Below are 15,799 nucleotides of genomic sequence, written 5' to 3'. Positions count from 1 at the left end.
CGCTGGCCCTGAGACAGGAGAAGGACAGGCTCCAGGCCAAGGTCCCATCCAGGACCCAGCAGGGACCAGGGGGCCCGGGCATTTCTCTTTCTCGGGTCCCGGGTTCCCGTCCCCGAGGCCCACGGCGTCAGGCCCGGCTGGACCTTCCCTGTCCAGTCCCGCTGGTTAGGGACAGAGATGTCGCTGGAGCCGAGGCGGAGCCTGGCTTCATCCTCTGTGAACGTGTCCCCTCCCCGGACTCTCAGGGGCAGCGGCGGGAGGAGGAGGACCCCTGGCCCTCGGAGGCGGTTCCCCCGAGACCCTGCCCCGTGTTAGGAATGTCCTGGGCCTGACGAAGCCCGAGGCGCCAGCGTCCGGCCAGGCCTGGAGGGAGGGCTCAGGTGCGGGGCCCTCTGCCTCTGACAGGCCTGCAGACAGGACTTCCCCAGACCTGCCAGGCCCTCCCGAGGGGAGGGAAGGGGGTCACACCTCTAGATCGAAAGGGCCCTGGTGCAGAAGCCCAGGAGAGACTCAGAGGACGCAGGGCTCTGGGTGCAGTGGTTGGAGCAGCTGCCAGGTCATCCTCTCTCCATGCCCAGCACCAGGCCGGCTCTTGCTGGGGCCGTGGGCAAGCCCAGGGCTCCTTGAGGCAACTCGACAACCACAGGCTTCAAGCCAGCCTCTCACTGACCAGGGAAACATTAGAAGCATTTCCAGGGAAGTGAAAGCAAAGTGACTATGCCCTTCAGCCCCCCCGACACACACACACACACACACACACACACACACACACACACACACACACAAACACACCCACTATTCCACACGGTGCTAAGGATGGAGCCAGTGCACTGAGACGGGAAGACTCGCTGAGCAGTGCCGCGATGTGAAGGTTTCTTCTGTACCCATTTCCTGGCACCGGCGTGGGTCCCATGTGGAGGGCCCAATGCAAGCTCGGCAGGTTGATGAGACACCCCTTCCCCTGAAGAGCCTTGAAATACATTTTTATTGATTTCAGACAGGAAGGGGGTAGGAGGGAGAGAAGCATTGATGAGGAGAGGGAATCATGGATTGGCTGCCTCCTGCTCGCCCCACAGTGGGGATCGAGCCCCCAACCCAGGCTGTGCCCTTGACCAGAACCCAGGACCCTTCAGCCCACAGGCCAGCCCTCTATCCACGGAGCCACACCAGTCAGGGCCAAACCGCCTTCTAAAGTGAAAGAACGGGAGGCTGAGTAGGTTTGTTGACTTTTGCAAAGTCACACAGGAAGGCAAACCCTGATGAGAACGCGGCTCAAGTTCCGTTCCGTCCTCGGTTCCCCTCAGCGGAGACCTGACGTTCTGTTTCTGCTTCTTCCCCTCCAGCCTCTGTCGCGGAGGCTGCTGCCACCACAGTCCTCAGGATTCCTCCTGGGACAGGTAAGAGGAAAGTTCCCTGGAGCCCTCCCTGCGGGCACGATACCGAGTGTGCCCTGGGGCTGCCTCTTCCTCGGGAGAACTCAGGGGGTGCGGTGACGGGATGTCTGGGTCAGAGCACAGGGAGGCCTCTCTGTGGGCACAACCATACTGACCCCGCCAGCCCCGCCCCACAGACCTGGGACGCCAGGGGGCACCTGTGCACCAAGCTCCAAGCCACGAGGGAGCCCCACGGATGTGCCGAGCCCCTCCCGGTCTCCAGGTGGCACAGGGGTCCCTGAGCCTGGGGGAGTGACAGGTGCCATGCCCCAGGGATCACGGCGCATGCTCAGCCTCAGGGGATGAGGGTGCCCGTCCTCTCCTGTCTGGCAGACTTGGTCCCATCACCTCTGAGGGCTTTGCCTCAAGTGAGGCAGGACCATGGAGTAGAAATAAGTGGCCAAGGGGTCCATGGTCTTGGCCTGTCCCCAGTGCTGTGGAACTCTACCCTGTGTGGCCCTGGTGGATACAGGGGGCAGTCCTCACCCCATGGGCAATCCTGGGGCTCCCTACCTAGGAGCACCCTTAGACCTAGCAGAACAGGACTTTCCAATCCTTTCCCTGTGATGGAGATGAACCCCTGGGGTGTCCAAAGATGACTGCCTGCCCTTGGGCATGGCCATGAGGGAGGCCCTGGGTCTGAACCTGCCTCAGGCCTGGAGATCAGCACAGACAGTGAGGAGGTGTCCTTGTGCCGTCCTCTAGGGTTAAGGACCAATTCGGGTTTGGCCCTGAGGCTGGTGAACGGCGGTGACCCATGTCAGGGCCGCGTGGAGGTCCTCTACCAAGGCTCCTGGGGCACCGTGTGTGACGACGGGTGGGACATCAACAATGCCAACGTGGTGTGCAGGCAGCTGGGCTGTGGCGAGGCCAGGTCGGCCCCAGGAAGTGCCTGGTTCGGAAAGGGCTCAGGCCCGATCGTGCTGGACGACGTGGGCTGCTCAGGGCACGAGTCCTACCTGTGGAACTGCCCGCACAGGGGCTGGAACTCACACAACTGCAACCACGGAGAGGACGCCGGTGTCATCTGCTCAGGTGGGCCCCCCCAAGTCTGTTCTCCTTCATGAGTGGTGTTTTCTCAGCGAGTGTGTCCCTCAATCTGTTTCTTGTCAGAGTCTTTCTTTATTTCTTGTTCCCTTGAAGAGTCCTAGTTCTCTGCCTAGTTCAGTATTAGTCTGTGTCTTGGTGCCAGGTGTAAGCAGGTGAATGAGGCCCTACACTGAGTGTAAGGATCACACCTTCTGCCGACAAACACACGCCAGCGGCACAGGCAGTGTTGTGAGTTGCCTGGAAGGGGCCCGTGGATAGAGGTGCGTTGACCCTCACATGGCTGGCCTGTATTTGGGGCTCAGGAGTCCTTGCCTGTCAGTCTCTCCAGGGAAATTGGATGCAATCTCTGCACCAGGTCTGCTCTGCGAGGGCAGCGGGCCCTCTGAGACCCACCGGGCTATGCCTTGTAGTTACCTATGGCCAGGCCTGAACCACACACGTGGGATTGGAGCCCTGAGTACACTCCTCGCTCTTGGCCCCTCCATGGCTCTTAAAAGGTGTGTGGTAGACAGCTTCCTCGTGTTAACTCTGTGCCTCCATCTAGACACAGATGGAATCACCTAGATGTTGGCACCAATGACCTGGGTCTTCCTGGGCCCTGGCGGGGAGTGTCCCTCCTGGGTTAGATGGCAAAGGCCCCGCCTTCCAAGGCAGGGGACCAGCATGGCTGAGTGTCCACCTGCTCAGTGTCTCCCACGATGCCTCTTGCTGTGTCCCCTTCTCTGCCACATGTCTGATCCGACGCCCTCTCTCTCACAGCTGTCTGGCCCTGTCCACCGCCATGCCAGCTGTGTCCCGCTGCCTCTGACGCTCCCTCCCTGCTCACCCCACAGCCCACCAGGAGCTCCTGGAGGGGACTGTGCCACTTTCTGCCTCCCAGTCCCCTCCCTGATGTGTAGATGGTACAGTTGTGCCCACAACACATTGACCCTCTGGTCTGGCTCAGAGGGATAAGGGCATTCTGGCTACAGCGCTTACCCACTCAGTGACAGGGGACTCTCTGTCCTGGGACGTTCTGCTCCCTGTGCTGAGGCAACAGAGATCCTTCATCCATGGACCCCAGACAGAGCCTAGGAGATGCTTTTACCAAAGGACACTGTGTCAGGAGCTCAGTGGGGTTGCTCTCCCCGATTCTAGCCCTGGTTGCCATAGTGAAGGTCATTCAAGGACATGGTTTTGGCTGGTGGCAAGCTCTCAGAAAAGGCCTCTTTCTCCCGTAGCCACAGAGCTTCTCAGGCCACCCTGTCCCTGACTCCTGACCACAGTTACAGCTCAGCAGACCCGACCTTGACCCTCTGCCTGCCTTTCTAAGTTGCTCTGTTTTCTCTCCAGGAGGGTGGTACATATCATTCCACATGTGAGCGTCCCTGGGTCTGGCCAAAGCATCAGAATTCATCACTCTAGCCTCCAGGCCAGGGTGACATTCTCTCATCTTGTGTTAGAACTCCTAAGACTTCACCCCATCCAACATGGAGGGTTCACCCCACATCCCAGAATCATGGATTCCCTTCACCTACCAGTTATGGGACATATTAGTCAGGATGTTTTAGTTTGCAAGTGACAGGAGCTCAACTCAAACTCTTTGAAGCCAGAAGAGCAGTCCATGGCTCACACATGAGGGACATCTCCTGGCAGAGCCAGCTTCAGGTGCTCCTGGATCCAGGCGTTACAAGACTGTCTCTGTGCGCTTTGCTTACTCCTGCTTTCTTATGTGTATGGGCTTCACTATCGGCTTCCTTTCTGCACAGGGCCCACTGCTAGTGCCAATGGTGGGGCTCCCCTTTTTGTCCTGCATCGCAAGGCCAACATGGTGGGAAACCAATTGAAGAACATGCCTCCCACAGCTCACACCCATAGGTGCTGTACCCAGCTCCATGAAGATAAAGGGTATTGGAGGAACTTTGGTCCAGTCTTAATGCAGGGGAACGTTACCCCAAACACTAAGGCTTGGCCCCTGGAAGAATTAGTATCCTCACGCACACCTCAGAGCCTCTTTCTTCAGGCGACATTGCACACAGTGAATTTTCCCCTCCCTTTCTAGGAGCCGATGCCGGTTTGGCCCTGAGGCTGGTGAACGGAGGTGACCGGTGTCAGGGCCGCGTGGAGGTCCTGTACCGAGGCTCCTGGGGCACCGTGTGTGACGATGGGTGGGACACCAAAGACGCCAACGTAGTGTGCATGCAGCTGGGCTGTGGCGAGGCCAGGTTGGCTCTAGGAAATGCCTGGTTTGGACAGGGCTCAAGACAGATCGTGCTGGATGACGTGGCCTGTTCTGGGCACGAGTCCTACCTATGGAGCTGCCCGCACAGGGGCTGGAACTCCCACAACTGCAACCACGGAGAGGACGCCAGTGTCATCTGCTCAGGTGCGTATCCTCAAGTCTGTTCTCCTTTCATGGGTGGTGTTTTCTCAGCGAGTGTGTCCCTCAATCAGTTTCCTGTCAAAGTCTTTCTTTATTTCTTGTTCCCTTGAAGAGTCCTAGTTCTCTGCCTAGTTCAGTATTAGTCTGTGTCCTGGTGCCAGGTGTAAGCAGGTGAATGAGGACCTACACTGAGTGTAAGGATCACACCTTCTGCCGATGGGACCGCACACGCCAGCGGCACAGGCAGTGTTGTGAGTTGCCTGGGAGGAGGCCCGTGGGTAGAGGTGCATTGACCCTCACACGGCTGGCCTGCATTTGGGGCTGAGAAGTCCTTGCCTGTCAGTCTCTCCAGGGAAATTGTGTGCAATCTCACCCCACAGCCGACCAGGAGCTCCTGGAGGGCACTGTGCTAGTTTCTGCCTCCCAGTCCCCTCCCTGATGTGTAGATGGTACAGTTGTGCCCACAACACATTGACCCTCTGGTCTGGCTCAGAGGGATAAGGGCATTCTGGCTACAGCGCTTACCCACTCAGTGACAGGGGACACTCTGTCCTGGGGACATTCTGTTCCCTGTGCTGAGGCAACAGACACCCTTCATCCATGGACCCCAGGCAGAGCCTAAGGGATGCTTTTACCAAAGGACACTGCGTCAGTAGGTCACCATGGTTGCTCTCACATATTGTAGCCCTGGTTGCCATTGTCAAGGACATTGAAGGGCATGGTTTTGGCTCATGGCAAGCTCTCAGAAAGGGCAACTTTCTTCCCTAGCCACATAGTTTCTCAGCCCACCCTGTCCCTGACCCCCTGACCCCTGACCCCAGTCACAACTCTGCAGACCCCACCTTGACCCTCTGCTCTCCTTTCTAAGCTGCTCTGTTTTCTCTCCAGGTGGGTGGTACACAAGTCCTTCCTCAGTTGAGCTTCCCTTGGTCTGGCTAAAGCGTCAGCATTCAGCACTGTAGCCTCCAGGCCATGGTGACGTTCTCAAATCTTGTGTTAGATCTCCTCAGACTTCACCCCATCCAACATGGAGGCTTCCCCCACATCCCAGAATCATGGATTCCCTTCACCTACCAGTTATGGGACATATTAGTCAGGATGTTTTAGTTTGCAAGTGACAGGAGCCCAACTCAAACTCTTTGAAGCCGTAAGAACACTCCATGGCTCACACATGAGGGACGTCTAGTGGCAGGGCCAGCTTCAGGGGCAGTGGATCCAGGTGTTCCAAGACTGTTTCTGTGCGCTTTGCTTACCCCTAAGTTCTGTGTGTGTGGGCTTCACTATCAGCTTGCTTTCTGCACACGGGTCACTGCTAGTGCCGACGGCGGGCCACCTGTCTTTGTCCTGCATCTCAAGGCCAACATGGTGGTAAACCAGTCAGAGACCATGCCTCCCACAGCTCACACCCATGGGTGCTGTACCCGGCTCCTTGAAGATAAATGGTGATGGACGGGCATTTTTCCAGTCTTCATTCAGGGGAATGTAATCCCGAAAATAAAAGGCTTGGACCCTGGAAGAATTCGGAACCTCACCCACACCTTAGCCTGTTTCTTAAGGTGACACCAGAGACAATTAATTTTTTTGTCCCCTTCTAGGAGCCAATTCCGGTTTGGCCCTAAGGCTGGTGAACAGCAGTAACTCATGTCAGGGCCGCGTAGAGGTCCTCTACCAAGGCTCCTGGGGCACCGTGTGTGATGACGGGTGGGACACCAATGACGCCAACGTCGTGTGCAGGCAGCTGGGTTGTGGCGGGGCCAGTTCGGCCCCAGGAAGTGCCCAGTTCGGACAGGGCTCAGGGCCGATTGTGCTGGACGATGTGGACTGCTCAGGGCAAGAGTCCTTCCTGTGGAGCTGCCCAAACAGGGGCTGGAACTCCCACAACTGTGGGCACCACGAGGACGCCGGCGTCATCTGCTCAGGTTGGCCCCCCGCAAGTCTGTTCTCCCTCATGGGTGGTGTTTTCTCAGCGAGTGTGTCCCTCAATCAGTTTCCTGTCAAAGTCTTTCTTTATTTCTTGTTCCCTTGAAGAGTCCTAGTTCTCTGCCTAGTTCAGTATTAGTCTGTGTCCTGGTGCCAGGTGTAAGCAGGTGAATGAGGACCTAAACTGAGTGTAAGGATCACACCTTCTGCCGACGGGACCGAACATCCCAGCGGCACAGGCAGTGTTGTGAGTGTGCCTGGGAGGGGGTGGGTGGGTAGAGTTGAAGTGACCCTCACACGGCTGGCCTGCATTTGGGGCTCAGGAGTCCTTGCCTGTCAGTCTCTCCAGGGAAATTGGATGCAATCTCTGCTCCAGATCTGCTCTGCGAGGGCAGCGGGCCCTCTGAGACCCACCGGGCTATGCCTTGTGGTTCAGAAGCTCATCAGGGTTGATCGCACAGATTGTAGCCCTGGTTGCCATTGTCAAGGACATTGAAGGGCATGGTTTTGGCTCGTGGATAGCTCTCAGAAAAGGCCTCTTTCTCCCCTAGCCACAGAGCATCCCATCCCCCTGTCCCTCATCCTCTGACCCCAGTGACTACTCAGCAGACCCGACCTTGACCCTCCACGCTCCTTTCTAAGCTGTTCTGTTTTCTCATCAGATGGGTGGTACACAAGTCCTTCCTAGGGTGAGCATCCCTGGGTCTGGCCAAAGTTTCCGCATTCAGCACTGTAGGCTCCAGCCGGGGTGATGTTCCAGAATCTTGTGTTACACAACCTCGGGCATCACCCCATCCAATGTGGAGGATTCCCCCACATCCCAGAATCATGGATTCCCTTCACCTACCAGTTATGGGACATATTAGTCAGGATGTTTTAGTTTGCAAGTGACAGGAGCCCAACTCAAACTCTTTGAAGCCAGAAGAACATTCCATGTCTCACACACGAGGGACGTCTCGGTGCAGGGCCAGCTTCTCATGCAGCTGGATCCCAGCGTTCCAAGACTGTCTCTGTGCCCTTTGCTTACTCCTACTTTCTATGTGTATGGGCTTCACTACAGCTTGCTTTCTGCACATGGGTCATTGGTAGTACAGACAGCAGCCAACATCTGTGTCCTGCATCACAAGGCCAACATGGTGGGAAACCAATTGGAGAACATGCCTCCTACAGGTAAAACCCATGGGTGCTGGACCTGGCTCCTTGAAGATAAAGGGTGATGGACTGGGTTCGGTCCAGTCTTAATTCAGGGAATATAATCCCTAAAATAAAAGGCTTGGACCCTGGAAGAATTAGGAACCTCACTCACACCTCAGAGCCTCTTTCTTCAGGCTACACCAGAGACAGTGAATTTTTCCCTCCCCTTCTAGGAGCCGATGCCGGTTTGTCCCTGAGGCTGGTGAACGGCGGTGACCGGTGTCAGGGCCGCGTGGAAGTCCTCTACCAAAACTCCTGGGGCACCGTCTGTGATGACGGGTGGGACATCAATGACGCCAACGTGGTGTGCAGGTGGCTGGGCTGTGGCCGGGCTAAATCGGCCCCAGGAAGTGCCCGGTTCGGACAGGGCTCAGGACAGATCGTGCTGGACGATGTGGGCTGCTCAGGGAACGAGTCCTACCTGTGGAGCTGCCCGCACAATGGCTGGAACTCCCACAACTGCAACCACGGAGAGGACGCCAGTGTCATTTGCACAGGTGCGTCTCCCCATATCTGTTCTCCTTCATGGGTGCTGTTTTCTTAGCGAGTGTATCCCTCAATCTGTTTCCTGTCAAAGTCTTTCTTTATTTCTTGTTCCCTTGAAGAGTCCTAGTTCTCTGCCTAGTTCAGTATTAGTCTGTGTCCTGGTGCCAGGTGTAAGCAGGTGAATGAGGACCCAAGTGAGTGTGTCACACCTTCTGCCGACGGACACACGCCAGCGACACAGGCAGTGTTGTGAGTTGCCTGGAAGGGGGCCCATGGGTAGAGGTGCTGTGACCCTCACATGGCTGGCCTGCATTTGGGGCTCAGGAGTCCTTGCCTGTCAGTCTCTCCAGGGAAATTGGATGCAATCTCTGCACCAGGTCTGCTCTGCGAGGGCAGAGGGCCCCTGAGACCCACCGGGCTATGCCTTGTAGTTGCCTATGGTCAGGCCTGAACATGACACGTGGGATTGGAGCCCTGAGTAGACTCCTCACTCTTGGCCAATCCATGCCTCCTAAAAGCTGCGTGGTAGACATTTTCCTCGTGTCAACTCTGTGCCTCCATCTAAACATAGGCGGAATCACCTGGACCTCGGCACCAATGCCCCGGGTCTTCCTGGGTCCTGGAGGGAAGTGTCCCTCCTGGGTTAGATAGCAGAGGCCATGCCTTCCAAAGCAGGGGACCAGCATGGCTGATCCTCCACCTGCTCAGTGTCTCCCATGATGCCTCTTGCTGTGCCCCCTTCTGTGCCACGTGTCTATCCGACGCTCTCTCTCTCACAGCTGTCTGGCCCTGTCCACCGCCATGCCAGCTGAGTCCCGCTGCCTCTGAAGCTCTCTCTCTGCTCAACCCACAGCCCACCAGGAGCTCCCAGAGAGCACTGTGCTAGTTTCTGCCTCCCAGTCCCCTCCCTGATGTGTAGATGGTACAGTTGTGCCACAACACATTTGACCCTCTGGTCTGGCTCAGAGGGATAAGGGCATTCTGGCTACAGTGCTTACCCACTCAGGGACAGGGGACTCTCTGTCCTGGGGACATTCTGTTCCCTGTGCTGAGGCAACAGACACCCTTCATCCATGGACCCCAGACAGAGCCTAAGGGTTGCTTTTACCAAAGGACACTGTGTCAGTAGGTCACCATGGTTGTTCTCACAGATTGTAGCCCTGGTTGCCATTGTCAAGGACATTCAAGGGCACAGTTTTGGTTCATGGAAGCTCACTTGTAGCCACACAGCTTCTCACCTCACCCTGTCCCTGACCCACTGACCCACTGACCCCAATCACAGCTCAGCAGACCCCACCTTGCCCCTCTGCCCTACATTCTAAGCTGCTCTGATTTCTCTCCAGGGGGGTGGTACACATCCTTCCTTGGGTGAGCATCCCTGGGTCTGGCCAAAGTGTCAGAATTCAGCACTGTAGACTCCAGGCCAGGGTGACCTTTTCTAATCTTGTGTTAGATCTCCTCAAACATCACCCCATCCAACATGGAGGCTTCCACCACCTCCCAGAATCATGGATTCCTTTCACCTACCACTTATGGGACATATTAGTCAGCATGTTTTAGTTTGCAAGTGACAGGAGCCCAACTCAAACTCTTTGAAGCCGTAAGAACACTCCATGGCTCACACATGAGGGACGTCTAGTGGCAGGGCCAGCTTCAGGGGCAGCTGGATCCAGGCGTTACAAGATTGTCTCCATGCGCTTTGCTTACTCCTGCTTTCTGTGTGTATGGGCTTCACTATCGGCTTGCTTTCTGCACATGGGTCACTGCTAGTGCAGATGGCTGGCCTCCCCTCTTCATCCTGCATCCCAAGGCCAACATGGTGGGAAACCAATTGGAGAACATGCTTCCCACAGCTCACACATATGAGTGCTGTACCCGAATCCTTGAAGATATAGGGTGATGGATGGGCTGCAGTCCAGTCCTAATGTGGGGGAATGTTAACCCGAACCCTAAAGCCTTGGACCCTGGAAGAATTAGGAACCTCAACCATACCTCAGAGTCTCTTCCTTCAGGCAACACCAGAGACAGTGAATTTTCCCCTTCCCTTCTAGGAGCCGAAGCCGGTTTGGCCCTGAGGCTGGTGAACGGAGCTGACCAGTGTCAAGGCCGAGTGGAGGTCCTCTACCAAGGCTCCTGGGGCACCGTGTGTGACGACGGGTGGGACACCAATGATGCCAACGTGGTGTGCAAGCAGCTTGGCTGTGGTGAGGCCAGTTCAGCCCCAGGAAGTGCCCAGTTTGGACAGGGCTCAGGCCCGATCTTGCTGGACGACGTGGGCTGCTCAGGGAATGAGTCCAACCTGTGGAGCTGCCCGCACAGGGGCTGGAACTCACACAACTGCAACCACGGAGAGGACGCTGGCGTCATCTGCTCAGGTGGGTCCCCCAAGTCGGTCCTCCTTTCCTGGGTGGTGTTTTGTCAGTGAGTATGTCCCTCAATCTGTTTCCTGTCAAAGTCTTTCTTTATTTCTTGTTCCCTTGAAGAGTCCTAGTTCTCTGCCTAGTTCAGTATTAGTCTGTGTCCTGGTGCCAGGTGTAAGCAGTAGAATGAGGACCTACACTGAGTGTAAGGATCACACCTTCTGCCGACGGACACACGCCAGCGGCACAGGCAGTGTTGTGAGTTGCCTGGGAGGGGGCCCGTGGGTAGAGGTGCTGTGACCCTCACATGGCTGGCCTGCATTTGGGGCTCAGGAGTCCTTGCCTGTCAGTCTCTCCAGGGAAATTGGATGCAATCTCTGCACCAGGTCTGCACTGCGAGGGCAGAGGGCCCCTGAGACCCACCGGGCTATGCCTTGTAGTTGCCTATGGTCAGGCCTGAACATGACACGTGGGATTGGAGCCCTGAGTAGACTCCTCACTCTTGGCCAATCCATGCCTCCTAAAAGCTGCGTGGTAGACATTTTCCTCGTGTCAACTCTGTGCCTCCATCTAAACATAGGCGGAATCACCTGGACCTCGGCACCAATGCCCCGGGTCTTACTGGGCCCTGGCGGGGAGTGTCCCTCCTGGGTTTGATGGCAAAGACCCCACCTTCCAAGGCAGGGGACCAGCATGGCTGAGCGTCCACCTGCTCAGTGTCTCCCACAATTCCACTGTGCCACCTTCTGTGCCATGTGTCTGGTCCGACACTCTCTCTCTCACAGCTGCCTGGCCCTGTCCACCACCATGCCAGCTGAGTCCCACTAGCTCTGACGATCCCTCCCTGCTCACCCCACAGCCCACCAGGAGCTCCTGGAGGGGACTATGCCAGTTTCTGCCTCCCAGTCCCCTCCCTGATGTGTAGATAGTACAGTGCCCACAACAACACATTGACCCTCTGGTCTGGCTCAGAGCGATAAGGGCATTCTGGCTACAGTGCTTACCCACTCAGTGACAGGGGACACTCTGTCCTGGGGACATTCTGTTCCCTGTGCTGAGGCAACAGACACCCTTCATCCATGGACCCCAGACAGAGCCTAAGTGATGCTTTTACCAAAGGACACTGTGTCAGGAGCTCAGCAGGGTTGCTCTCACAGATTGTAGCCCTGGTTGCCATTGTCAAGGACATTCAAGGACATGGTTTTGGCTGGTGGCAAGCTCTCAGAAAGGGCCTCTTTCTCCCGTAGCCACAGAGCTTCTCAGCCCACCCTGTCCCTAACCCCCGACCCAGTCACAGCTCAGCAGACCCGACCTTGACCCTCTGCTCTCCTTTCTAAGCTGCTCTGTTTTCTATCCGGTGGGTGGTACACAAGTCCTTCCTCAGTTGAGCATCCCTGGTTCTGGCCAAAGCATCAGCATTCAGCACTGTAGCCTCCAGGCCATGGTGACCTTCTCAAATCTTGTGTTAGATCTCCTCAGACTTCACCCCATCCAACATGAAGGGCTCCCCCACATCCCAGAATCATGGATTCCCTTCACCTACCAGTCATGGGACAAATTAGTCAAGATGTTTTACTTTTCAAGTGACAGGAGCTCAACTCAAACTCTTTGAAGCCAGAAGAGAACTCCATGGCTCACACATGAGGGACATCTAGTGGCAGGACCAGCTTCAGGGGCAGCTGTATCCAGGCGTTCCAAGACTGTCTCCGTGCGCTTTTTTTTCTCCTATGCTCTGTGTGTATGGGCTTCACTATCGGCCAGCATTCTGAACATGGGTCACGGCTAGTGCCAACGGTGGGGCTCCCCACTTTGTCCTGCATCGCAAGGCCACATGGTAGGAAACCAATTGGAGAACATGCCTCCCACAGCTCACACCCATGGGTGCTGTAACTGGCTCCTTGAAGATAAAGGGTGACTGACAGCCTACGGTCCAATCCCAATGTAGGGGATCGTAACCCTGAACAATAAAGGGTTGGCTCTTGGAAGAATTCGGAACCTCACCCACACCTCAGAGCCTCTTTCTTGAGGCAACATGGGAGACAGTGAATTTTTCTATCCCCTTCTAGGAAGCAATACTGGTTTGGACCTGAGGCTGGTGAATGGCGGTGACCGGTGTCAGGGCCGCGTAGAGGTCTTCTACAAAGGTTCCTGGGGCACTGTGTGTGACGACAGTTGGGACACCAATGACGCCAACGTGGTGTGCAGGCAGCTGGGCTGTGGCGGGGCCAGGTCGGCCCCAGGAAATGCCCGGTTTGGACAGGGCTCAGGCCCGATCGTGCTGGACGATGTGGGCTGCTCAGGGCACGAGTCCTACCTGTGGAGCTGCCCACACAGGGGCTGGAACTCCCACAACTGCAACCACGGAGAGGACGCAGGCGTTATCTGCTCAGGTGCATCCCTACCCGTCCCTGGTGGCCCTTCTGGGCTGATGCTGCTGAGAACACGCCCACTCCCCAGGCCAGGGCCCCCATGAGCCTCATACTGTCCCCCAGGCACTGGAGTGACTCAGAGCCACAGGCTCTCGAGTGCTAGGTTACCTGCTCAGACTACAGGTCAGATTGGTGGGTCCATGTGCCCTGCATCCTGAAGGCAGTGCCAGGAACTGGCTCGAAGGGGCCTGAGCTCCGTGTTCATGCCCAAGAGGCAGCGTCCTGAGCACAGAGAGGAGCCTGGCCTTGTGCCCCCGGGGCCAGCTACTGCCACCTGCAGGGTGTCTGGGGCTTCCACCAGCGCAGCTGTTCCCTGGGTGTGGGGGGTTGGTAAGCACCTCCCCTCTGTGAGGACGGTGTCACCTGGGGGCTCCCATATAGTGACACACAGGGGACAACCTGAGAGCACAGAGGTCCTTTGTGAAGGACAGAGAGAGTGGGAGGGAGCAGGGGGAGGGGGGAGATGGCAGGGGGCCAATGAATGGAAGGAGCCAATGGGAGCCTTGGGGATGGGGCATTATGACCGCATGGAAAAGTCTAGAAATCTGTGTAGTAGACTCTCAATATCAGAATGGGTCAAGGTTGAGAGATCAGTGTGCACATTGATTGACCCCATTTGGTGGGGTCATTCCCTGTTCACTCTCTGGTGTCAACACCAGAGCCCTGGTGGCCTGTCTCAGGCATGACACTGGCTTCCATACACTGGACAGGAAGTCCTCGGGTTCAGGGAGGCTGGTGATGGCAGGGGACAGAGGGCGTGGCTTTGGAAGGACTGCGAGGTTCGGGGCAGCACTGCTGTGTCCACCCGGAGGCCTTGTGCACGGCGTCAGTTCCGTGTGTAGAAGCTGAGGGTCATCAACCCGGGATCTGGGCCGGGCACCTGGGAGCTTGTTGTATGACTGTCCTTTTCTTCCCACAGCTGCTCAGCCCTGAACAACCTGGTCAGGTGAGTCCCAGCCACCTCTCCTGGGATGTCCCTCTCTCCTGCCCACCTCTACTGGTCGGCATTCTCCAGCTGACCCATGGCTCTTTGAACCCCATCTGGACCACACTTTTGCCCTCTGTGTCTTTAACTATGGGGGTGGCGGAATCCAAAGACTCCGTCTGTCCATCCTCCTTGTGAGTTCTCATCAGATAGTTGGTGGCCGTCCCGGGGGAGAGTGGCCGATGGTCAAGAAGTGCCTCCCCTGCCATGAAGGTGGCCCCGTGGCTCCAGGCTGAGGAGGGCTTTGTGGGATAGTGGACACTGATGCCCATTGGCTTTCTGATGACGGGACAGCAGGCTTCTGGGTTCTTTCCTCCTGTCACACCTGTCACACCCTGAGGGCCAGCCTGGTCACACCCGCATCCCAAGGGGGCAGAGACAGTGCCCGGGGATGGCAGTGAACATGTGATGAGGGTCCTTTGGTGTCGCCCTTGACCCCTTTCTGACCCGGTGGGGCTACACTCATGATCCAGGGGACTCGTGTGTTCATGGACGTGTCTGTGGGGCTCAGGCTGCACCGTGTGGTGGGCATGGACTGCGAATCGGGCTGCGGTAGGCGGTGCAGAGTGCAACTAGCCCTTTGGCCGCCTTCCTCCCAATTTCCTGGTCAACAAGGGACGTGTGTCGCGTTTGGCCTAAGTGGCGGGGGCAAGCTGGAGCCTGCATTCTGCCAAGGGCCATTGGGATATTTTTTAAATATACATTTTTATTGATTTCAATAGGAAGGGAGAGTGAGAGAGGGAGAAACATCAATGATGAGAGAGAATCATTGACTGGCTGTCTTCTGCACGCCCCCTACTGGGGATTGAGCCTGCAACCTGGGCATGTACCCTTGACCGGAATCGAACCGGGACCCTTCAGTCCAAAGGCTGATGCTCTATCCACCGAGCCAACCTAGGGCCCATTTGGGTCTTGATGGCGTCATCCGAGGGCCGTACACATCGATCTACTGAAGATGAGCGGCTCCATCTGGTCAAACCTCTCGTGAACTCACCCTGAGTCGCAGGCAGGGCCAGAGCCAGTGATTCTCGGGCCTCACGCGGCCTGCAGGCGGGACGTCCCCCATCCCCGGCCTAGAGGGTCCGGACCTGGGAGGCAGACACACCTGACCTCTCACCTCTGGGTTCTCACCTCCCCGGGCCTCACTCCTCGTCTGTCAGACAAAACTGCTCACCCCGCCCCCCCCCCGCCCCCATCAGGACTGTGAGGGGGTTGTGGTGGCTTTTGTTAGTATCATTGTCGTCACCGATATTAACACATCAGTGACCACATGGTCACTCCTGTCCGCCTTAACCCCCCGCAGTCCCAGGGGAAAGAAGTGGGGTCCAGGCGGGGCCGCGAGGGCGGGTGTGGGGAGCGTAGCTGTCAGCGGCCTGTGTCCCCTCGGGCGCAGGTCTCACACCTCTGGCCGCTCTCTGTCCTCGTGTCCGCGCTCAGGCTGTCCCCAGGAGCGGCCCATTCTAGGCTCTGTCCTTCCTCATCCATTCATTCCACGCCCACCTCCTGGAGGCCTCCCGGGTGCGAGGAGACGGAGAACTAAACGCAGATCAAGCCCGGCCGGCGTGGCTCAGGGGTTGAGT

The 15,799-nt window shown here is 57.0% G+C and overlaps 1 protein-coding gene across 1 annotated transcript in view; it reads left to right on the top strand.

The window, feature by feature from the left end:
- Positions 1-15,799, top strand: part of DMBT1 (deleted in malignant brain tumors 1) — a 64,068-nt gene that overhangs the window by 2,814 nt on the left and 45,455 nt on the right. Inside the window, exons 2-8 of the mRNA XM_014528854.1 lie at positions 1,344-1,397; positions 2,139-2,468; positions 4,525-4,848; positions 6,441-6,764; positions 8,133-8,456; positions 10,497-10,820; positions 12,872-13,195. Of these exons, the coding sequence (XP_014384340.1) occupies positions 1,344-1,397; positions 2,139-2,468; positions 4,525-4,848; positions 6,441-6,764; positions 8,133-8,456; positions 10,497-10,820; positions 12,872-13,195 (2,004 nt within the window). The remainder of the gene's footprint in view (positions 1-1,343; positions 1,398-2,138; positions 2,469-4,524; positions 4,849-6,440; positions 6,765-8,132; positions 8,457-10,496; positions 10,821-12,871; positions 13,196-15,799) is intronic.

The sequence above is a fragment of the Myotis brandtii genome, unplaced genomic scaffold, assembly GCF_000412655.1.
Source record: "Myotis brandtii unplaced genomic scaffold, ASM41265v1 scaffold656, whole genome shotgun sequence".
Lineage (NCBI taxonomy): Eukaryota > Metazoa > Chordata > Mammalia > Chiroptera > Vespertilionidae > Myotis > Myotis brandtii.
This window is presented reverse-complemented; position numbering and strand designations above follow the sequence as displayed.